The sequence below is a fragment of the Lepidochelys kempii genome, chromosome 5 (genome assembly GCF_965140285.1).
Source record: "Lepidochelys kempii isolate rLepKem1 chromosome 5, rLepKem1.hap1, whole genome shotgun sequence".
NCBI classification, from domain to species: Eukaryota; Metazoa; Chordata; order Testudines; family Cheloniidae; genus Lepidochelys; species Lepidochelys kempii.
In genome coordinates, this window is record NC_136384.1 from 99,943,242 (window position 1) to 99,968,142 (window position 24,901).

Below are 24,901 nucleotides of genomic sequence, written 5' to 3' on the forward strand. Positions count from 1 at the left end.
TTCAGGGAGCAGATCTGTTAAGTAAGGTGCTTCCATTTTCATTCACTTTTCAGATTAGAACTGCACTTTAAATATTTATACATGTTGCAGACTGAGTTGATTAACTTTTAGTTTGCCCTATTGAACAACTGAAAAGTGTGTATTTAAACTGCCATTCACTTCTTCCTTTTCAGCACGTCTGTAAATGTTTATGGATGACTAAAGTCAGCTGCCCATTTACTTCTCTTTACAAATTACAATTAAGCCTTTAATTGATGTTGGTGTTCTCTAAGGCTATGTCTACACTACAAAGTTAAGTTGACTTAAGTTATATCAACATTCATCTAGCACTCTAGTTAAACCACTGTTGCACATCCACACAATGCTCCTAGGACAGTGGAGTGCATCCGCAGTAGGTGCGCTTGCGGACACAGAGCAGTGCACCGTGGGTAGCTATCCTACTGTGCAACTTGCCACCATCTGCCACTGGTGTTCTGGAAAGGGTTTGCAGTGCCTCATGGGAGAGTGCTCAGTATCCCATGATGCAGTTTTCTCCATCCCATCATTCCATTGGCTTCCTAGTACATTTTATACCACTTTTCAACAGACCCTGTAAACTACGTACCTGCCATCCCTGTCAGAAAGCATGGATCCTGAACTGCTCTCTAAAGTTGTGGTGACTGTTATGAACACAACACGGCTGATCCTGCACTATTTCATGAACTGTAAATCTGATGATGACACTGTGGTGTCTGGCCTGCTGTGTGCCATGGTCAGAAACAATTCAAGATTGCTGTTGGCATTTATGGAGCAGCTGCACATGGTGGACTGTTGGTTCTGGGTGAAAGAAACAAGCACTCAGTGGTGGGATTGTATCATTATGTGAGTATGGGATGATGATGCAAACATTTCTATCTTTTGGAAGGAACATGAAAATCAAGAGCACATTTGCCATTGAGGCTCTCACAGCTATGTGTAAGTCTAGCTGTCATTCTGAAACAACTCCATCCAGGTGTACTTGGGGGGGGGCAGCATGGGGAGGGTATGGAAGGCAGTTCTGTAAGGGCTGCAAGGGGAAATGAGCACAGAGGTGTTCTGCCTAAAGTTCAGTCAGGGATGTCAACATGTCTGTTTGCTCCCTGAGCAGCTTTATCTTCTGCTTCTGCCTGTTTCCTATCCTGACTGTCCAGTCACAGTTTTTCATTGCTAGTCGCTCTCCATTATCTCTGCTCACATTCTGAAGCATCCAAGCATTGTAGCAACTCCTGGAATATATCTTCCTTACTCCTCTTATTTCATCTCCTTATCAGATGGAGCCACTCAGTTGGTGTGCAGGAGGAAACCCTCAAGGGCACATCTGCATATGCTAACAAAACAATAGGCAGAGGCATTATTGTGAGTACACTCACACACTTGATCCAAACAAGTTAGAAATACAACTTTCTCACTATCCCTTGGCAGGCACACTGCACAGCAGGAGCCCCAGGAGTTTGGCTGGGGGCAGGGGGCAAGATGGGACAAAGGGTGTGTGGGGGGGGAGGGGTGGTGGTTCAGAGGGATATCACTACAAGTGCCTAGGATTATTATTCTGAATACTGGCAGCATTTTCCACAGGTGGGAGTGATAGCAGCTGATATCTTGCTCCTGAGGGTAATGGAGGATGCAAGGTGAAGCTCCTGAATGCATGAGGCTGCAGATCGGGTCCATATGCGGCTCACCTATGTGCTGCTATGGTGCCTGCAAAAGTAATTGCCGATTGGCACAGCAAAGTTTCCTACCACAGGGGGAAGAAACAAGGCAGCCCTCCAAAGAATCCTTTAGGAGAGGATTGCAGAATACCTCCAGGAAAGTTTTCTAGAGAGCTCTATGGAGGATTCCTGGGACATTCCAGTGTTCATAAACAAACTTTTATGCAGGGCCTCCTCTGCCAAGCTGAACCGGAGAATAAGAAGCCGATTCAAATTGTGTTGGTTATTTTAGTCCCTCTTCTACCCTGATTGAAAAAGCAAAGCATTACCTCATGCCTTTCTGCAGCATCGAAGCACAATGAGTAAGGCTAGGTTTTAGTCACAGGTATTTTTAGTAAAAGTCAGGGACAGGTCACCGGCAGTAAACAAAAATTCACAGCCCGTGACCTGTCCATGACTTTTACTAAAAATAGTAGTGACTAAAACTTGGGGCGAGGCTGCCAGGGGCCCCCACAGGTGCTGGGGGTGGGTGGGAAGCGGCCCAGGAGCCCCACTGGTGCAGGGGGGGAGCGGGCGGCAGTGCATGGCCTAGGTCCCCCAGCTAGCGTTGGGGTGTGTGTGACAGGGCCAGCAGGCCCCATACCTGGCTCCATGCCTTCCCCCCTCCCAACAGCAATGTTTGGGTGTGGGAGGGGGCAGGGCATTGGGGCATGGGATGTGGAGAGGCGGGCTCTGGGTGGCGCTTATCTGGAGGACTCCCCAGAAGCAGTGACATCCCCCTCACTCAGCTGCTAGGTGGAGGCATGGCCAGGCAGCTCTGCATGCTGCTTCTGCCTGCAGGCACTGCCTCCACAGCTCCCATTGGCCACTTCCCAACCAATGGGAGCTGCAGGGGCAGTGCCCTGGGTGGAGGCAGCATGCAGAGCTGCCTGGCCACACCTCCTCCTAGCAGCTGAGCAAGGGGGACATCACCACTTCCAGGGAGGCCCCCCAGGTAAGCACCGCCCAGCCTGCCTCACCCCCTCTCCTACCCCAAACCCCTCTCACATCCAAACTCTTCTGCTGGGGGGGCGCATGGTGGCCCAAGACTGCCCCAGCAGCAGCGGTGCACCTGGTGCAGAGGCTGCCTGAGCTGCCCCTGAGCCAGTCACAGAGGTCACGGAATCCGTGACAAACTTGCAGCCTTAACAATGAGTACTTACCAGAGCTTCCCTCTCCTGCATCAGTCATGCAAGAGCTGAAGTACTTGGACTGGTTAGACCTCCCCAGAGTTTAAAAGAGATCCTGGCTCACCACGCCACCGGATGTTACTGTCGCCTGTCTCCCATCCTCCTCCAACTCCACTTCCTTGTCCACTATGTCATCCTTGGGGTTCGTTCCAATAGCAACTGTCTCCAGCCCCCCTGAAGTATCAACAGGGCTCTTGGCAGTGGAAGTGAGGTCAGCGCTGAAGATGGCATGCAGATCCTGGTACAAGCGGCATGTCTTTGGCGATGTTCCAGCACAACCATAGGCCTCCCTTGCCTTCTGCTACGCGTGCCTCTGCTCCTTGATCTTTGCATGGCACTGCTACATGACCCTATCATACCCCTTCTCTATGCCACAAGCAATCTGACCATAGGTATCAAAGTTCGCACAGCTAGAGCAAAGCTGTGACGGCACAGCCTCCTCTCCCTGAAGACCCAGCAGATCCACCACCTCCGGTGTGCTCCAAGCAGGAGTGTGTTTGCGGCTGGGCAACGGCATGCTCAGCTGGGCAGATGCTATCTGAGCTGTCCACGCTGAGCAAACAGGAAGAGCAATTTCAAAAATTCCCAGGGCTTTAAAGGGAGAGAGGCGCATGCCTGTCTACTTGGCAGAAGGGCAGAGTTCAAACTGGTGACCAAAGGACTCACAACGGGCACTGTGGGACACCTCCTGGAAGCCGCTTTGGGCGACATAAGCAACATGGTGTCCACACTGACACTGCATTGCCCTAAGCACTGCGCCTCATGTCGAAGTGATTTTATTATGTTGCTGTAGCAGGAGAGAGAAATTGGCAGGAGGAACATTGCAGTGTGTACACCTCCACAGTTAGTTCAACATAAGCTGCCTTATGTCGCCTTAACTTTGTAGGGTAGACAAGCCCTAATACTCAGCACTTAGTATAATATGTATTAAATGTAACTAAAAGAGAAAATAACAGTACAGTAACTCCACTTAAAGTCATCCCGTAACGTTGTTTTGTTGTTACACTGCTGATCAATTAGGGAACATGCTCATTTAAAGTTGTGCAATACTCCCTGTGGTCTCAGCTTGCTGATTAAACAAGGCAGCTTACTTAAGAGTGGGTCAGTGTACTTAAAGGGGAAATGTGCATCTCCCTCTCTCTCACACACTCATACACAAACACGGTGTGTGTCTCTGTCTGCCATGCTGTCTCCTCTACGTCCATTCCTGCTGTCGTGTACAGTGTGAGGCTACATTAACGAGTTAACCCGTGAGACTTCAGCCAATTGCTAGTTCATCATTTAGCAGTAAGGCATTCCCTAGGAAATATCCCACCCTCCGAGTTCACCACCTCAACCAAGCTTCACAATCATCATTGCTGTGTACAGTATTAAATTGTTTAAAACTTATACTGTGTGTGTGTGTGTGTGTAAAATATAGTCTTTTGTCTGGCAAAAAAAAAAAAAAAAGTTTCCCTGGAACCTAACCCCCCCTATTTACATTAATTCTTATGGGGAAATTGGATTAGCTTAATATTGTTTCGCTTAAAGTCACATTTTTCAGGAACATAACGTTAAGTGAGGAGTTACCATACACAGCAATAATATAGTACAGCAAAAGTGTCTGGAGCAACTGTGTCACCTTTGTTACTAAATTTTTGTTGGACAGCAAATATAACCAAAATTAAACTTTAAAAAATAGGATAAAGAATAGGAGCAGTTGTTGAAACTGCACATTGGTACTTGTGCCTCTGAAAATACAGAGCAAGGATGTCAATCTTTACCATCATATTCACAGTTTTGAAACCAACGAACCTATCAGAGTACCCTTGCAAAAGTGAACTGCAGGAGTGGGGCTTTTTTATTTTTATGATTCTATCAATTAACTATTCCCACTGTAACTATAACATTTCCATGGACTTAATTTAAAAAAATTATTTTTGTGTTAAATAGCATGGTACCAAGAGGACTAAGGTAGATTATAAAGATTAGATATTAGTTAAAGGGAGAAAAAGAAAGAAAAAGACTTTCAGTTCCCCAAGGTTTTTTGATTACTCTGAAGTCTTGAGGATAGTTATTTGTACAGATCTCTCAAATTGCCACAGCCCTACCAAAGCATGACATTCCAAAGCTCCCATGGGCCCCAGTTAAGCCCAACAAATACTTTCTAGGCTGACCACGCAATTATAGCCTCAAAACCCATATGGGAAGAACATGTTTCATATACAGAAAATATGTTAAGTAAATGTGTGTACATGTACTAAAATTTATGAAAGGGGCCACCCTCATATTAATGCAGCACCAGCTCATAGAAAAATCAAAATGAGAAATGTGCTGCCTGAGCATCTCTGCCTAGTGCCCTGTATAAGTAATTTTAAAAACTTTAAAAAATTACACTATAATAAAATTAATGTAATCTATGTACAGTGGCAGATCACATATTTTTAGAGAGACATACAAAATGAAGTATTTAAAACACAGAATTTAAATCTTGAGAAACTGCCACATTAGAGAAAAGGTATAAATTCCAGACTGGTAGCCAAGAATTCTTGACAGACTGCTCCAGTTCTGACACCAAGTCCCTCTGTGACCTTGGACAAGTCACCTAACTCCTTTCTCAGCTTCCCACCAGTAGAATAACACCTAAACCCACAAAGGAATTGTAAGGATTAATGACATATTAGCAAAACAATGCAAAAATGAAAAACCACTACATTCATACAATCGTTATAAAATTATTACAATGTTAAGGTAAATGAAATTTTGGGCCCAACAGACCTAACAGTATCTTTTTTATTTAATGACACTGATTATTTGAAATAAATACAAAAGTTTGTAATCTATGACATTATATCACTCATACTGAAAACAATTTATCATACATAAACAATGTGCATATCACTTTTATCAAAAAGTAGTTTTCATCTTTGAGAAACATTGTTCCCAAAATTAAAAAGTTATAGTGTGTGTGTATATACACAGGCACACAATTAAAAGGTTAGCAAGTTATTATAACTTGACTATTAAACCAGCCCCACGAGAAATGGATATTAATACCGCTACAAATAGTTTACTTCCCACTCCCCAAGAATAAAAGGTTAAATAACTATATCTTCCTAAACAACCAAAGCATTACCATAGGTAATTCCAATAAATATAAGCCTGGAGAAGTTTGGGGTTTTTTTAATTGTGAAAGGAGGCAATTTGCAATTGGTCTTGAAATATTTGGTTTCAGAAGTTTCGCCTTCAGGACCTCTTGCTATATCCCCAAACGGCGTTGAAATATCTCCTCCATTATGTCATCAATATATACATAATGCTTATTTTCTTTCTTGGGTACCAAGGTCCATCTCCCAGATTTCCTATGGTAAATTCTACGGTATCTATTAGAAAAATAAAAAAGGGGGAGAAATGTTTTATTAGGAGAAAAAATGCTGAATATAACAACATAATTACAGAAATACATGTTTTCATCCATAAGTATGTATAAATTAAAGGCCTCAGTCCTGCAAACTCTACTCACACACTAACTTCTGTGGGGAAATTTGTGTAGTAAAAGGGCTACAAGATCAGCCCCGAAAAGCCTGCAAAAATGTAATTAGTCTCTATCCTTTTGTTTACAATTGAAGTCAATGGAGCTTCACCAATTTACACTGAGGAAAAGATTGACATCAACTGATACAAGGCAGATTATTCACATATACCCCATTCCCCCACTTTGTATTCATGCTCACACAACTCAGCGAGGCCTATGTGTAGTGACTTTTCGGAGATTAATTTTAGGTCATTCTCCAAAGTCAAACTTATAAAGGTTCTCTGTGCTGCAGCTGAGCAATTATTGAGTAAAGGAGTGATTGAGGTGGGCAGGGGATCCAAACACAGCATAAAATTGACCGACAAAGACACCATCTGAGGGAGGTGGAAAAGCAACTGGTTGTATTTACTATTTCTCTGTAGCTTCTTAGTGAGCATCATAGGTTCATACTAGCTACTACAGGCTGAAACTGTGGCTGAACCATGTACTTTTTGAGCACACTTGTCCAAGTGCTGAATTGTCTCTAGCTGTGTGTTCCCTCTCTCTCGCTCATGCAAATTATGTAGAATCCTGAACTTTGTATTAACATAAGAAAAAGCAAATTCTCTGCTGGCATAACTCCCCTGAATTCAGCAAGAAATTTAGTCAATAGTGTGTGTGTAATGCTGTAGGTAACAGTACAAGCTCATTTCTTAGAGCAAATGACAATTAACTGCAACTATTAACTAAAAAAAAGAAACAATAGATTAGTGCAATGACAGACTTACATTAACTGATTCTGTTGATTGTGCATGGTTTGCCGGTTCAAATGCATATTGTAATCAATAGCAGCCAAAAAACATCTTGCTCTGTACACTGGATAGGAGTATTCAAAACTTTTGGGAGCATACATATGCACATGCTGCTGAAACTGTTCCAGATCAAATGTGGATCTTTATAAAAATAAATATATGATTTGTTTTTCAGAACATCTTTAACATATTACTAAAATTATCAGGAAGACACTATATAACTTGCACAGAAATATTAATGAAGTGTAGAAAGACTTTTTCTTTTATTAGCAAGTAACTTTTCCTCAAGTTACAATTGTTACATTTAAAATTCACTTAGCTTCAACTGTGTTACGTGGTTTAGTACTACTAAATGAGAGTTTGAATGATTTAGTATATATGCAAAACTACCTTTTTTGGCACACAGTCTACATTCATTTTTAGTAGGAAGGGAAGAGAATAATTTGGAGGAAACAAAGACAGCCTAACATCCACAATTCAAATTCGTTATACCTAAACTGTAGAAAGTATGGGATGTTTCTCAGAAACTTTTTATCCAAAATTATTCTGCACATTTCAGTGTGAGGTTTGCTTCCCTTTTCTAGCCATTCCTTTTCTCTTTCATCCATTTGAGGACCATGTTTGCACCGTCCCTCAATGATGCCGTTTCCACTAGCCCACTGATGTTCATTGACCACATGATGAACTAAGCCACACCACATTCCCTACAATGTTAAGAAACCATGATAATAAAATGTAATTTACTGCAGTAAAATATTGTATTGGAATATTACAATTTAACTCTAAATTACAACTTACAATAAATTTTTCATATGAATTTGCTTCCTTGCAGCAAAACCAGAAATAATTGACAATATCTGAACACCATTGTAAAAGACGGCGACAATCTTTCTGTCTGCTAGCCTGAAAAATAAAGATATGCATAACTATTAAAGACAAAAAGGCTTGCCTGTGTGTGTCCTCTACTTATCTACTGAAATGACATATAGTAAACACTTCTGTAGGCAGAGAGAGTGTCTTCCTGTATTCTGTACAACACCTACCAAATTATGGCCAATGCCATAATATAAACTATCATAATAATAGTACAGCACAGATAATGGAAATATAAGCTTTTCCACATTGCCTGACTGATGTGGAAAAAAAAACACCTCTAATGATGAGAGATTAGTTCATCTCCAGACCATTCACTCTTTGCCGGTATACTGAGACTGCGATAATGGAGGCCTCTTAGGATCAATTATGGTGGTTTTTCTGCTATGGATACTGAGAGGCAGATCCTAAGTTGATGTAAATTGCCATAGCTCCAATGACTTCAGTGGTACTAAAAGTCAACAGAGCTATGACAAGTTACATCAGCTGAGGATCTGTCCCATAGAAATTAACTGAGATCATCATACATATTTCACAGAACTGACTACATATCCATTAGTGATAGCATTCTACCACAACTGACCTGGGCTGGATTTGAACCTGTTAAAGACTCTATATCTTATTATCAAACCCCTGAGATATTAAGTCAAATACTATGTTTTGAATGTACTATGATAAATTGTATTATACCATTACAAGTAACTACAAAATACATAGTTATTCTGTACTCAGAGAAATGTTACCTCAATTAATTTATGTCCAAGATTTTTGGCACCACCCCATATGTCATATGAATGGATTACACAGGGGAATTTCTTTGCTGTGGATAAAAAAAATACATAATAATTAGATTTATCTTTCATCGCTGTTCAGTTTATTCATAGCTCCTATGTGAAATCAAACCTTTTATTTTTTCAAAATTCATTTATCAGAATTTTCCCCAAATGCACATTGGCAGAGCATATAGAAGACAACTGACTTAAAGCTCAGTGATCACTACAGCAGTTTAACACACCTGGATAATAACAATGTTAAGAAAGGAAGCCTGTTGAACACAAATGTCTGATAGCAGAAACATATATAATTTTTTAAAAGTACATTTTATAATGCCATTTAAAATAAAAGCAAATACAATTTAGTTTTCAGTCCTTTTTGGACAGCAATATGAAAACTTAATTGTAAAAAGAACAGTTGTTGTAAATTGTTTACATAATTATACATAACAGCTCCTGTAACTTACAAGCATCAGTACTCTATCATGAGTCAGCACTTCTCGTGATTTTTAGGGGTATCACAGATTTCCATCCGCATTAGATACTGTACCCCAAAAATGTAAGATATGTCTACTCTGGAAAAAAAAAGTGCAATATTAATTTGGGTTCTAACAGCAGTGAAGACATGGCTTTTTAATAGCTTAAGTTCAAGTTTCTAGGGGAGCCTGAATTTGAATTTAAGTTTCTAATCCAAATTTAAAAGCCAAGCTGCTGTGCCTTCACTGCTATTTTAACCTGAGTTGGCTAACAAACACACTTTTTTTTTTTTTGCAGCGTAGGCATATCTATAGAAAAAAGCTAGACCTATTATTCCACTTGGGGGTTCTGACAACTTTAACAGACTATTTTAAGATATTTTTCCAAGATTTACATCACCAGAACCTTTGGATGGATTTTGATTAGGGCTGTCAAGTGATTATAAAAAATTAATCACAATTAATCACTCTGTTAAACAATAATAGAATACCATTTATTTAAATATTTTTGGATGTTTTCTACATTTTCAACTATATTGATTTCATTTACAACACAGAATAAAAAGTGTACAGTGCTCACTTTATTTATTTTTATTACAAATATTTGCACTGTAAAAAAGAAAAAAACAGAATTTTTCAATTAACCTCATACAAGTACTGTAGTGCAATCTCTTATCATGAAAGTTGAACTTACAAATGTAGAATTGTATACAAAAAAAATAACTGCACTCAAAAATAAAACAATGTAAAACTTTAGAGCCTAGAACTCCAATCAGTCCTACTTCTTGTTCAGCCAATCATTCAGACAAAGAAGTTTGTTTACATGTGGGAGATAATGTTGCCCACTTCTTGTTTAAAATGTCACTTGAAAGTGAGAACAGGAGTTCGCATGGCACTGTTGTAGCCAGTGTTGCAAGATATTTACATACCGGATGCGGTAAAGATTCATATGTCCCTTCATGCTTCACCCACCATTCCAGAATACATGCTTCCATGCTGATGAAGGGTTCTGCCCAATAACAATACAAAGCAGCGTGGAATGATGCACATTCATTTTCATCATCTGAGTCAGATGCCACCAACAAAAGATTGATTTTCTTTTTTGGTGGTTTGGGTTCTGTAGTTTCCACATCTGAGTGTTGCTCTTTTAAGACTTCTGAAAACATGCTCCACACCTCGTCCCTCTCAGATTTTGGAAGGCAATTCAGATTTTTATACCCTGGGTCAAGTGCTGTAGCTATCTTTAGAAATCTCACATTGGTACCTTCTTTCCATCTTGTCAAATCTGAAGTGAAAGCGTTCTTAAATCGAACAACATGTGCAGGGTCATCATCCAAGACTGCCATAACACAAAATATATGGCAGAATGTAGGTAAAACAGAACAGGAGACATACAATTCTCCCTCAAGGAGTTCAGTCACAAATTTAGTTAATGTATTTTTTTTTTTAAATGAGCAACATCGGCATGGAAGCATGTCCTCTGGAATAGTATCCAAAACATGAAGAGGCATACGAATGTTTAGCATACTTGGCACATAAATACCTAGCAATGCCTGCTACAACAGTGCCATGCGAACACCTGTTCTCATTTTCAGGTGACATTTGTAAATAAGAAGAGGGCAGCATTAGCGCCCGTAAATGTAAACAAACTTGTTTGCCTTAGTGATTGGCTGAACAAGAAGTAGGACTGAGTGGACTTGTAGGCTCTAAAGTTTTACATTGTTTTGTTTTTGAGTGCAGTTATGTAACCAAAAAAAAAAAAAAATCTACATTGTTAAGTTACACTTCCACGATAGAGACTGCACTATAGTACATATATGAGGTGAACTGAAGAATACTATTTCTTGTGTTTATCATTTTTACAGTGCAAATATTTGTAATAAAAATAATAATATAAAGTGAGCACTATACACTTTGTATTCTGTGTTCTAAATTTAAACAAAATATTTGAAAATGTAGAAAAACTTCCAAAATATTTAATAAATGTCAATTGCTTAATTATATTCTATTAAATATTCTATTGTTTAATAGTGCAATTAAAACTGCAATTAATCATGATTTTTTTGAGTTAATCACGTGAGCTAACTGCGATAAACAGACAGCCCTAATTTTGACCCTTATGTATGGCTTGAAATACATTATACTTCGTGTTATCTGACTTAGCTGAAATTCTAGTTACATAATTAAAGTAGTATAGTAGAAAAATAATACAGAAGTAAGCCTTAAAAGTACACTGTCAACTACAGAGTTTTAAAACTGGTTGAAAACTTTCTGTTAAAAATGTTTTTCAACAGAAAATTGTATTTTTTACTACATTTTTTTCTCACAGAAAATTTCAATTTTTCGGCTGAAAACCAAAATATCTTGATTTATGAATGCTCCTGCAGTGCCTCCTTGGAGATGTACTTAGGTTGCCTCATGTCCCCATTCTCTTGTATGGGCCCCACTTTCAGCCATACCACATGATGCACCATGGCCAGAGACTACTATGATATCATACATCCACTTCCTCTGTCCAAGTAGGAAGACCTGAGTACATCATAGGATGGTGAAATGGTCGGATTATGGGTATATAGAGAAGAATGAGAACTTGAGGAGCCCAAACTACAGCTCCCATGAGACAGTACAGCAGCATTTTTAATTTTTGAATTTCTGCCGAAAATCAAAAATTTCCAAAGAAAGCCTCCCCATTTTTCAACCAGCTCCAGCAAAACTTTTTTAGAAACTTGATAGTGAAGTGTCTTTCCTTATGTCCTTCCTATCTGGCAAATACTGATTCTTCCTACCTTGTATATTTAACAGTCTGACATTAAAATGCTGGTTTTTATTTCCTTGTTTATGCGCTATCACTGATTAGTTCAGCAGTGCTTTGTGAACAGTGTTAAATACAAATGCTGGAAATCCTTTCCTTCAGAAACAGTCTTATGGAAGTCAATGGGACTACTTGTTCGAATAATAATTACTTATTTGTTTAAAGCAAAATCCGGGCTGCTAGGACCAAACTCTCTCTTCAGATACCTATGGGCAATTCCAACTGACATCACTGGGAGTTGCACTCCCAGTTCTGAGGGAAGAAATTTAACCTCCAGGTAGTAAACTACTGGAAGCCAATAGTGGACAGCAACATTAGTAAACATTCTTTTTGCGTTAGTCACACAAAAAAAGGGAACCACAGTTTTAATTCTTCAGAGATTGGTATAATGGATTTCTTTTTAAAAATACAAATTGAAAATCCAGCAGCTATTTTCAAAGAGATGATTTTTCAGGAAAGTAAAATGTTGGGCCTAAACTATCTAACAGTATGCCTTGAACTTACAGAGTTTTGTAGAGCCTTTATAAAAAGTTAAGAATGATAGTTACTTATCAAAGCAGAGATTTGAGAGTGTGAATCAGTAACCACTTCTTTGACCATTAGCTGTTCATCCAACAACTTTTGTAATCCTCTTCGAAAGGCTTCCTTCTCCATAAATGGGGAGTTCAGTTGCGTTTTGCGTTTATCCACTATTTCAATAGCTAAAATTTGTTTAGTTTCTAAATCCATGAATGAGTATACACAATACTGTGCAGAGTGGCCAGGGCCATCCATGTGTCCATCTCCTGCACATTAAGAATTAAATAGAAAAGTTTTATTCTGAGAGAAATAAAACCAAGGTTACTTATTTTAATAAATGTATTAAGAATATTTTTAAAAAATCAAGGAACAAATTTGGATGAGGTATCCAAAAAACAAGTAAGTTTTGAAAGGCTTTATTTACCCATAATGACTACTTCCTTCCCATGTAGTTCCTCTAAAATGTGTTGCTTCATTCGACACCAGAAGGATTCTATAGTTGGAACAATAAAGTGACGTTGCATTCTGAAGAATGTACTTGCACTTACGAATGTCAACTTCATAAAGTTTGCCATTTGTGAAATTTTTCCAAAATTGTTTCCTGACAATATGATTGCAGCAGATAAAGCAAGGTCTCCTGCATGTGTCTGTCCTTTTACCAAGGGTTGAGAAGACCATTCAAATGCTATATGTCCTGCACTACATTTCTAGACGTGTTGAAAGTTAAGCAAAAGAATAAAACAAAAAGAAATAAGTGAGGCCGTGTCCTTATTGTTTGCATTACAACAAGCCACAAGACTAAAAATTAGATCTAGAATTATATGGATAGTTTTAAGGGGCACTTTTAATTAAAAAACAAAACAAAACACTGATAATAAAGAATCTTACATATATTACTATCAACTCCTTAAAAATTAAAGAATTTTAGAAATCCAATGAACTCATTACTATTTATGCTTTTTATTTACTGTTTACATGTCTCTCAACTGGAACAATAAAAAAAAAAAAAAACCAATGAATTTGTTTAGCTTCTTGTAAAGTCACCTTCACTTTCCAGTTCTTAGTGTTACAACGCCAGGGTTTCAAAGAGACTGCAGGGATAATATTTGCTTATTTCATTTTTTTTTTTATTCTGGAAATATTTTTATTGGTCTTCAGTTTTTTGAAAGCTTGACTTTACAATATATACATTTTGGACCCTATTTAAGTATGTCCACTCAATGATAGGATATGATATATGATAAAATAAAAGATATAGAAAAGCTCACATCGGAAAACATAGGGACTTATCTTGTACACCTTTACTTACGTAAGTAGTCCTTACTCATCTGAGTAACCCCATTGGGCTCAACGTAATTACTTTAGCAAGTGAGAACTACTGACCAAATTAGGATATGCAGAAACAGGCCCGAGGATATTAAAAATAAGCACTAAGGTCTCACTCCTGTAATTAGACCCATGTGGGCTGACCTTTGTGGAAGTAATTATTTTCAAAAGGATACTGTGCAGGATCCATGGGGTTTCATTTAAGTCAGTGAAACTCCACAGGGCTCTGCACATAGATATAAACTATAAGGGTTGGAAGGGACCTCAGAAGGTCATCTAGTCCAACCCCCTGCTCAAAGCAGGACCAATCCCCAAATTTTGCCCCAGATCCCCAAATGGCCCCCTCAAGGATTGAACTCACAACCCTGGGTTTAGCAGGCCAATGCTCAAACCACTGAGCTATCCCTCCCCTGCATGTGGATCTGATTGCAGGATCAGGACCATAGAAAATTAAACTACTATTAACATATTGTGAAGTAGTTAGAGAGAGAGAGAGATTTACAAGATATATTACTCACCCATATCAAATGCACACAGGAGGAAACAGGCTGTACAGAAATATCAACTTCACCAGCACAAAACATACATTTTGGTACAACAATTTTTTTGGCTAGTTGAAGAAGGGATCGTTCATAAACAATGTGAATTTTTTCATGAGAAATATCCTGGGTGTCATCCAAAGTCATATCATGAGTTGTCTCCTCAAAGGTTTCTATAAAGTCACCTTGTGACCCATCATCACATTCATCTGTAATACCCAATATATCCTCTGCTATAGACACATTTTTCAAGTGTTTAACTGAAGAAAAACTAAACAAATACAGACAATTAGAATGCATTATAAATATAACACATGAATTAAGACACACTGAGTAATTTAGACCCTGAAAAAAACTGGGTTCAGGTGTTGCTGTTTTTTTAAAAAGGTAAATGTAAAGAAGGAAAAAAAAAAGATTTTAGAAAGCCTAAAATGAATTAGTTTTTTTAAATTTAAATGGGAACACATTAAAACACTACCCTGCAGAGCTTCGGGGCATGAGAATTAGAAAGCAAAAATTATTATGAGTCAGACCAGTCTAAGTCACTAACAAGGTGTGTGACATTTACAATGAAGCAAACAACTTAGATTGATGGCAAATAGCATATATAACTTTTTATTTCGTACTTCCAGTTTTAATACACTGTTATACCAAATATAACTCAACAATATAGTATCTTAAAATACTACTTACCTTTTAGAAAGGTCATAGTCATTATCAATAGTACAGTCCTCCCCTGAACTGTCTGTTGATTCATCCTCTAAATCTTCACATGGCAATCTGTTAAATAAATTTAGCCAAAAGAAGCAACATTTAATAAACATTTAAATTTATCCTTGGAAATAAAATTCTACATTGCTGAGATTCTTCACCATGTAGCAAACCATGGATATACCATATAATCAAGATGCAAGTGTCTCAGCTACTTACATCATCATCTCATTATATAAAATAATAAAGCAAACCATCCAAAAAACCCACCTTGCCTTCAGATGGGAAACACTGGATTTTTGCAATGCAAATTTTACAACACTGAACTTTTAGTATAGACATTTTGCATAGTGAATTCACACATGATTTTAAAGTTTTGGACAAGAGAACTGTACGTAGTAAGTTAATACACGAAAGAAGTCCCATTCGTAAATACTTTGAGGGATAGGTGGGTCAATCACTGAAAAGTGAGAAAATGATAATTTATTCTGATCTCTTTTGCACTGAATGTAAATGTGCTATTGCCCAGTATACTTATAACCTCTCCTTTAAATTTCATTGTCTTATTTGAAAATTAAAATTAGCATACAGAATATTTATGCAATTCCATATAGTTAACTCAGATTTGTAAAACATTATGTAAAATTCCTAATATCATAGAAATGTAGGTCTGGAAGGGACCAAAAGAGGTCATCTTGCCCATCCCCCTGTGCTGAGGCAGGACTAATAATATCACATTATCCAGAATTACATGAGTCATAGAAGACAAAGTCCTTCTCTTCTTCTCACGCAAAATGTCCTACTGAGTTGAGGCCTACTGCAAAGGATAGAGCAACCTCCACTTTCTTGGAAGACACAGCAGAATGGACTAATTATCTAAGATCAAGGATGGCATTCCAGGGAGTGGCCTCCTGTAGCATTTTGCTAGGGAAGTCATGGAGAAGGGAGAGTTACGGAGAGATTAGAGATGTGGGAGAGAAGAAAAAGGACTCTAATGCTCAGTACTTATGTAATTATTTGCATCTTCACAGAGCTGTATGAATCTTTATCCATAGGCTGCATTAGTACAAATTAGGGACTGAGACCTGTAAGCGCCCTCAGCTTACAAGGAAATTGAGAGGACTCATCCTACAGTTTAGGTTGCTCAGTGTCTTGCAGGACTAAGATCCTAATTCTGACCACTCACATATACATCAACCTAGCTTTGGCCCACAAGAAAGCAGCCCCACGAGGTGGGTGGCACCATGGCCTAGAGCAGGGGTTCCAAAACTTGGTTCGGGGCTGGTTCAGGGTAAGCCCCTAATGAGCTGCGAGACACTTTGTTTACCTGAGTGTTCACAGGTACGGCTGTTCGCAGCTCCCAGTGGCCACAGTTTGCTGTTCCCAACCAATGGAAGCTACGGGAAGCAGCACGGGCCAGGCCACAGCTTCCTGCAGCTCCCTTTGGCCGGAAATGGTGAACTGTGGCCACTGGGAGCTGCAAGTGGACTTGTACCTGTGGACGCTCAGGTAAACAAAGCATCTCATGGCCCGCCAGGGGCTTACCCTGAACCAGCTCCAAACTAAGTTTGGGACCCCCTGGCCTAGAGGAATGATCACATGAATGGGAGTTATTTCACTATCAATGCTTTTTTATTTTTACACAATTTCATGGAAAAAACGAAGAGAAAAAAATTTAAAAAGGATTTTAAGTCACCTTTCGGTGCCTGCTGTTAAAGAGGTCTCTGGCACATCCTCTTCTGCATTTAATGTTGAGTTTCCATCCACTGCCTGTATTTTCACTTCCGATTCCTTGCACACATCTCGGTTTTCATAACTGTCATATCTATATTACAAAATAAGATGAAAGTATCAAAAAGAAACCAATCAGAATAAAATTCACATTTCTCTTTAGATGACGATATTTAATATATAGGACATCTGAATTACTTACAAGTCTAGCAAAAACTTGGCAACTTCAGCATGTGAGAAGACATTAAGCGTTTCCCTAAGTGACATCCATCTTCCTATTTGTTCTCTTATACATATCCTTGATTGAGCCCTTTTTCTCTCTAGACTCTTTCTCCTCCTTTTTTTTTCTGACGGGGAATATATGGTGGGTCTACCAGGTCGCCTTGGTGGTGGTGATGGTGAGGATGAAGAGGATGATGACGACGACATTGCAAGCTTTCAAATGATTAAATTAAACTTTAGTCCTCTTTATCATAACATTCAGTTTTAGTCATTACAGGATACATAAGAGTAGTAAGTTATAATTTTTGGAAAATGACAACAAAATACAATAGATTTGTGGTGTAGAGTTAAGGTTAAAATCTTCATTTATAGCCAAGTTCTAGCCCTCAGATAAGTGAGTATAACTCTCTCTGAAGTCCATGAGAGATATACATGTATATCGGGGGGCACAGTTTAGTCCTTATGTTTTAGGGATTAGATTGGATATTAGAATAACAAATGTATAAATTGCTAGTTTTACATATAAATGAGCAAGTGCACATTAATATGGCTGTTGCTCGTTTATATGACAAAAAAAGAACTGAAGGGAAGGGAAAAAACAGTTTATTTTAAAACAACAGTAACCAAAGCTTTAAATGTAAAGCATATTAAACTGTGTTAAAGCTCCTATGTGCACATTACACCTAATGCCTTAGTCCTGTAAATACTTATGCACTTGTTTAACTTTAACTTGAAGGCAATGGGATTATTCACACATGCTTAACTTTAAGCGTGTGTTTGCATGATCAGGTCCTGGCATTTAAGAATATTTTTGGAGTTCCAAAATAGGGTAGCCCATAGTGTCTGTGTGTATGCCTGACCTGTATGGGTTACTGACTTGAGTGAGCAACTGGACTGACCATTGAACACCAGCAGAAAAGGAAGGGAATTAAATTTAGTCACAAGTGATCTCAACTCCAAGTGAACAATGCAGTCAGAATTGTAGATCAAGTGTGAAACTGATTCATGCCAGGGCCCTAATGTTCTCTCTCAGGATCTGAAGAACTCTAAATACGAGTTACTTGTATCCTGTAGCGGAAGGATGACCTGGAATGCAACACAGCTCAAGGCAACAAGAGGATAAATGACCAGGAGGTGAAAATGAACTATATTAAAGAGCAAGTTTATATGCCTTTTATATTAATATTAATGACATATTCTCAAATTCAGAAAATGACAACACTTAAGCCTAAGATTTTTGGAGAGGCAATAAAAAGTAGGCTGAAACATGACATCTGGTATGCCTGTGGTAGTGTAAGTTTGCTTGTTTATTGCGTGGTTTTTGTTTGCCTATGGAAATTGTTTTTGCCAATGAAAATCTTGGAGTAAAGAAAGTTTGTCTGTGACTACTTATTAAGAACCCCAGAACTCACGCTATTCGGCTGTTTTGTGATAATATTTTTTACCTATGTATACCAAATTGGTTTTTCTGGTTTGTGTTTTGGATAATGATTTATATTTTTGAGACTTTTTTAAAATGTAGGGTTTAGGTTTAGGATATGTTTTATTATAATGTTTTAGGTATTCAACATTACTTTCATGCATGCAATTTATAACATTTTTCAACATTGTACTTACAGAGAAGATGGATTGTATGGGAACTGCATGCAAAGTGACCACGGGTAAAGTAATGCTTAGTGTTGCTTACACCATGCCTTGAACAGAAAAAAAAAAATCATAAAATATTTTTGAAGTACAAAAATTTTAAAAAGAACAGAGACAAAACACCATAGAAAATCCTGCCTCTTTAATATTTAATGGACAGGGCCAGCAAGAAGAGAGTTCAAATTCTGAGTCTGTCATGCACAGAACAGGTCCAACAGTAACGTTGCCTTCTGGTGATGTCTTCCATAGCATATATACAGCATTAAGATTCTATCCTATAAAAATTAACAGGTTTTCTCTTTTTTCATAAAACTGCTAGTATTTTCAATATCTTTTACTACAGAAACCTATGAATTCCTTCCTTGAGTAAATGTCATTGCGACGCCAAACAAAAATCAGGTGATCTGCAATCCAATTTATATCACTACAGTCCACAGAGAAGTAAACAAAAGGCACTCCTTTGTTTCTATTACCTCTCAATAAAATGTTTAATATTTTCCAAGTTAAGAATAAAATAGGAAAATAAACTTCATTGTCAAACTTTAAAAAAAAAAGATTACAAATATTATTTGATCTATTTGATATCCTAAGAAAGATTTTAAAGTGACAGATTTATCTAGCTCAGAGGTTCTCAAACTTCATTGCATTGCAACCTCCTTCTGACAACAAAAATTACTACACGACCCAAAGGGGTGGGGGAGAGGGAACTAAAGCCTGAGCCTGCCTGAACCCCACTGCCCCAGGTGGGGGGACAGGGGAAAGCCAAAGCCTGATCTTCAGCCCCAGGTGGGGGAGACTGTACCCTCAGCATTGCCACCCAGGGCTGAAGCCCCTGGGCTTCTTTGGCCCCGGGGCAGTGGGACTGGGCTTTGGCCCCAGCAAGTCTAATGCCAACCCTGGCGACCCCATTAAAACAGGGTGGTGACCCACTTTTGAGTCCTAGGCCAGTCTGAGAACCGCTGCGTAGCTATTTAAAAGAATTCTCAACTAGAAGCATAATCAGGGTCATTTAAAGTCAAAGTCATATTTTGAACTAATTTTAGGGGCATTTTCAGAAAGGTCTCAGTTTAGTGACGAAGATGTTTGCCGATTATATACCCAAGATCCTCCTCAAGCCTCCTTTAAACAGCTTGGGGAAGAAGACCCAAAGTCACAAGCCTGCGTGTGGAACAAAAACCAGCACGCATGAAGCAGGCGTTACAAGAGTTAGGGGGCCTGCTGCAAACGCTTCTGCTTCTGCACATTAACCGTACCCACGCGAGCTATCCCACCGATTTAGATGGGATTACTCATGTTTGCAAACATAAGCACACAGATGTTTGCAGGGCAGGGGCTGCAGGGTGCGCCGCACCCCTCCTTCGGAGGAGACATGGGATTTGGTTTTTAATTGTCGGAACAAGCTACCATAAGGCCTCATCCTCTCAGGTAACCGTCTCCTCCGGATCCCCGCGTCAAGCCGCCACATGCCCTTGTCTGTGCGATTGCGGTGTCAGGCTGGTGCAAGGGCGAGCTCCACCCCAGACACGCTCGGCACACCCGGGGGGGGGGCTCAGGGCGGTTGGCGGAAGAGCCCAGGCGGTGCCGCGGCTCTTTTCAAGCCTGGTGGCTCGGATTACGGCCGCTGGAGCCGGGAGGCGACGACGCGCGGGGCAGAAGGGCGCGGGGAGGGGGTAACCTGGCTGAGCGCGGCGAGCCGGCCTGTCCCGCTGCTGCCGCCGCCCGGCCGGGGTGGCCGCCGTTGCCAGGGAGCGGCTCGTTCCTCCTCGCTAGGCCGCCGACCCGGAAGCGCTTTCGCCTAGCCTCGCTCGGCGGCGGGGGCCGAAGATGGCCGAGTCTCCGGAGGAGGTGGCGGTGCTGGTGCAGCGGGTGGTGAAGGACCTTAACAACGCCTTCAAGCGGAACCCCCACATGTGAGTGCGGCGCGGGGACTCGCCGGGCTGCGGGGGAGAGCGGCGGCTGCCGGGCTCCAGCTTCCCCGGGGCAGCCCCACAGGGGCCAAGCGGAGACCCCGGCGCCGACTTGGTCTCCGCTTGTCCCGTGCGGGGTAGGGGCAGCACCCTCCGCTCTGGGGCCGCTCAGCAAAGTGGGGGTGACCCGCCCCTCCCGCCAGCCCCTCGCCCCGGTGTGGGACGAGCACCCCGGCTGTCTTCTCTGCGAGGGTCTCTGAGCGCTTCACAGACACCCCTGCTGACGCCTCTCCCTGCCCCCGCCAGGGAGGTGATCCGAGCCTGGCAGCTGGGGAAAGTGGGCTCCAGAGGGGTAAGGACCGGATTCCAGTAGTCCCCTTCTCACCAGTCTCGCCCAAGGTCGCACGGATGAAGTCAGCTGTGGCCGGCCTCTGGATCTGTTGACTCCCCGAGGCGCCGGCCTTAATTAGGTTAACTTCTTTCGCAGTCATGTATACTTGGCTTATGGCATCAATTTCGACATACCTGAGGTCGGTAAGGTTAAAGGGACACTGACCAGTTATTAGTCTAACCTCAGTAATTAAAAACAAATCTGATTATTGAAACAGGACAAATTATAAATATTTAATTTCTGCCTCACTATTTTATGCTTTTTGATTTTCTTTTGGTGGTTTCCCCCCCCCCCCCCCCCCTTCTCATCTTGGATAGTAGAGAATTATCTCTTTGTTCTGGGATTGTGTGGGGCTCTGACATACCATGATGATAGGCACGATATAAAAATCATAGATCTTTCCACTGTTGTTTTTTAATCTGTTGGATTGACAAGGTCTGTTGGACTGTTTCACCCCAGTGCTGCACATTGTTTGTAAACACAATATGGGAGAATTTATTTGTGTATGGGGGGGAGGCTTCCACTGGATTTTTTTTTTTTTTTTTTTTGGAAATGCATGGAAACATTCCTTTTAATCTTAAATAATGTTAAAGAAATCTAAATTTTGAAATGACAGTGCCTCCTTGAGGCCCCGACCCTGTAATGGATTCTACCTGGCTCAGGGGTCCACTCATGTAGCATTTATAGTAGGATTGGGGCTTAAGCTTTGTGTAGCTCAAAAGCCTGTCTCTTTCGCCGACAGAAGTTGGTCCAGTAAAAGATACTACCTCACGCTCCTTGTCTCTCCAATGTCCTGGAACCAGCACGGCTACAATAACTCTCCTCTAGGTGACAGAAATCCTTAGGATTACATAAAGGTGACTAGCAGCCTTGGCAGGTAGCTAGGCTTTAAACTGTAGCATATGGATGCTGTCAGAAATAAGGCTTTTTAGATTTAGCCATAAACTAGATTTAGCCATAAACTCTTTATAAAATTTATAGTGAGACATTAATGCACTTAAACAGTCAATGTTTGTGTGCGACCTAAAGAAGGGCTTTTGCTTCTTTTCACATTCTACGCTGTCAAAACTCCCTTTGATTTCAGGGGTACCAGGCTAAAACACTTATTTGTTAAGAATGTGCTGCTGTTTCCAACTTCCTTCATGGAGAAAAGTAGGTTAGAAGTAAAAGTTTGTGTGCTTTGATACTGACCTGGCATAGCATGCTTAAGTGTGCTACCGGGAGGTCAGGGTAGATACTTATTGGTGGGACAGTGTGGGAAAGCTGCTGCTGCTGTTATATCTGTTCTGTAGATAAAGAAGGGACTTCTGTGTCCAAGATTGTCAAGCTGGGCTCCTTAAGCTGAACATGGGCACATGGCTGACATGGTTCACAGGTGCCCCCAATGCTCAGGGCTTTGGAGCTGTGCTCCGGTTCTGCTCCAGCTCCAGGCAAAAACCTGCAGCTCCACTGCTCCGGAGCTGCTCCGTGCTCTGCTCCAAAGCCTTGCCAACCTGTACCCCTTCTGCCATGAGAAGGAGACCCTGGAACATGCCTACCTCCAATCTGCCAGGTTGCAGCCCATCTTCTGACTCCTCCAGAACCTTCTCCTGAGATTCTGGCTGCATTTTATTTTGCATCTCTGCATACTCCGTCTGTGGCCCCACCAAGTCATAAGACCTGAGTTCAACCTTGGCACTGGCCCAGATAACTCCCTGGACCGGGTGATGGATGGGTGATGCTCAACAGGGTGAGTGATTGGTGATTGTGAGGTCTTCTTTCTTTTCCTACCCTTTTCACACATTTGGGCAGAGTTCCTCTGGACCGTGTCCACCAACTCCTTCACAGAGCAGTGGCACTGTCCAGGGTTGTCTGCTTTGTGACCCCATCCAGTACTCTTCTTTTGAACCTTTGAGCCTTACACGGTTGAGTGGATGGGCCCTTCAATCTGGGTAGGTCGACACCCACCCCCTTGAGAATTCAGGTAGGCTTCTTGGGCACTAAAGTCACTAAGAGACAATAAAAAGTAAAGTTCTAAGCTGAATGTAAAACTGAGTTGTTGTCTCTCATATTGGGTTTTTAATTAGGATGAAGAGTTTGTATCTTTCTGCCCTTTTTTTTTTTTTTTTAAACCTTACTTTTAATTTCTCTTGTAATTAAAAATGCAACCTAAGACTCATCTTGACTTGACTTGTCTTGCTGAGTCATATTTCACTAAAGAAAATGAGGCTGACTGTTTCAGCGTATTATGTTCTATTTTTGAACATCTGCATAACTTGTAAAATGGTATTGCAAAATATCTTTGGCCTCAGACATACGAACACTTAACCTTGTGTATAACATTACTTGCAAGTGGTTCCACTGAAGCCAAATGTGGTTGCTCACATCAGCAGAATTATGCATACACTTAAGTGTTTGCAAGATTAGGGTCTTAGTTTTTACAAAGAGGTGCACTGTCCAGCAATCTTGGTGATGTAGGACAGTGGTTTTCAAACTGCTGGGTCGCAGAATGTAAGGCACTGGGTCACGGCGGCTCTGGTCAACACCGCTGACCGGGCCGTTAAAAGTCCCATCAGCAGTGCTGCCTGGCTAAGGTAGGCTAGACCCTACCTGTTCTGACACTGCACTGCACCCCGGAAGCGGCCAGTAGCAGGTCTGGCTCCTGGAGGTGGTGGGGGGGGGCAGGGAACTTAACTTAAAAATTGGACAGTAATAGGCTGCGAACCCAGAGATGGTGGAACCTAGTGATATTCTAACAAAAAGAGCTCCCAACCTTGCTTATAGTTGTTTCTGTCACTTCACGCTGAGCCCCAATCTACAAAAAGTTAAGTTGACCAAGCTATGTCTTTCGGGTATGAAAAATTGTATTTGTGAAGAGCATTCAACTCAGCATGTTGAGATAGGTGGGAATTACTCAGACATTCACATATTCTTTTAAACACTAAAACAGAATAAAAAGTCTTCTATTTCCAAAATTAAACAAATACAGTGGATTAATGAAGAGACGCTAGTTTTACCACTTTCTAGTTCAGGGGCAGTTTGGGCGGGGAGCGGGGAATCTGCTTTTTGGGTATTGTGTATCCAGCAGCTCAGTTGTGTGCAGTGTAGTCTGATTTGCATCAGATTTATTTTGATTTCAAAAACATAAATACTAAAAGTGTCCATCACAAAGGCCTGGTCTACAATAAACAGTTAGGTCAACATAAGGCAGCTTTTGTCAGTGTACACACTACAGCCTTTCTCCCATCGATGTAAGTGCCGTACTACATCAGCATAATAACTCCACCTCCACAAGAGGCATAGGGCTTATGTCCGTTAGTAGTTAGTTATGTAGTTAGAGCCACGCAGTAAGTAGTAGTTAGTAATGTAGTTAGAGCCATGCAGTATCTGTGTTCTGTGTACACACTATGTTGCTAACGTGGTTGTTGGCTGTCTTGTCAATTTCATGGCTCCAAGCCAGACAGCTACATCCCTGCCTGGAGGCTAGCTGCTCAGAGAACCAAGAAACCTGGGTGGCTGGCCTCTGCTCCCAGCTGGGAGCGGGGAGCCGAGAGCCTGGGTGGGCAGTTGGGCTCCCAACAGGAAGCTGTGCTCTCACTGCCCCTGTTCAGTTGGTGGAAGCGCTCCTGCTGAGGATGCACACCACTGACAGAAGGAGGATAGTATGGACATAATAATTACTGCAGTGGCTAAGTCGACCTAATATAGATCAATTTAGGGCTGTAGTGTAAACATGCACAAACTCTGGATGTCCCTTCTAATATTTAAAACTTGCTATAATCTACAGTAACACTCAG

The 24,901-nt window shown here is 40.8% G+C and overlaps 2 protein-coding genes across 12 annotated transcripts in view; one reads left to right on the plus strand and one right to left on the minus strand.

Moving 5' to 3' along the window:
• Positions 1-5,686: 5,686 nt before the first annotated feature.
• Positions 5,687-20,664, minus strand: LOC140911675 (uncharacterized). 3 transcript variants are annotated; one of them, XM_073345187.2, is made up of 13 exons: positions 20,503-20,664; positions 18,801-18,877; positions 17,164-17,396; positions 16,927-17,055; positions 15,213-15,299; positions 14,499-14,790; positions 13,079-13,361; positions 12,684-12,920; positions 8,818-8,894; positions 8,000-8,104; positions 7,694-7,905; positions 7,178-7,342; positions 5,687-6,258 (listed from the first exon to the last, which is right to left on the minus strand). In XM_073345187.2, the coding sequence occupies exons 3-13, from the start codon at positions 17,388-17,390 to the stop codon at positions 6,135-6,137; spliced, it is 1,938 nt and encodes a 645-aa protein (XP_073201288.2). In that variant the 5' UTR covers positions 17,391-17,396; positions 18,801-18,877; positions 20,503-20,664; the 3' UTR covers positions 5,687-6,134. The 3 variants fall into 3 exon arrangements, with proteins under 3 accessions (XP_073201288.2, XP_073201287.2, XP_073201289.2); XM_073345186.2 differs by having other exon boundaries at positions 20,232-20,664; XM_073345188.2 differs by lacking the exons at positions 5,687-6,258; positions 7,694-7,905 and having other exon boundaries at positions 7,243-7,342; positions 20,232-20,664.
• Positions 20,381-24,901, plus strand: part of PTAR1 (protein prenyltransferase alpha subunit repeat containing 1) — a 183,559-nt gene continuing 179,038 nt past the window's right edge. For 2 of the 9 annotated variants that reach the window (XR_013635840.1, XM_078852887.1), the window contains exon 1: positions 20,381-20,737. Coding sequence is in view for 8 of the 9 variants with exons in the window: in XM_078852887.1 (XP_078709013.1) it covers positions 20,652-20,737 (86 nt within the window). In the remaining variant the exon portion in view is untranslated. Of the gene's footprint in view, positions 20,738-21,099; positions 21,265-24,901 lie in introns of those variants that run through there. The other 7 variants (XM_073345208.1, XM_073345207.2, XM_073345203.2 and 4 more) reach the window with 5 other exon arrangements.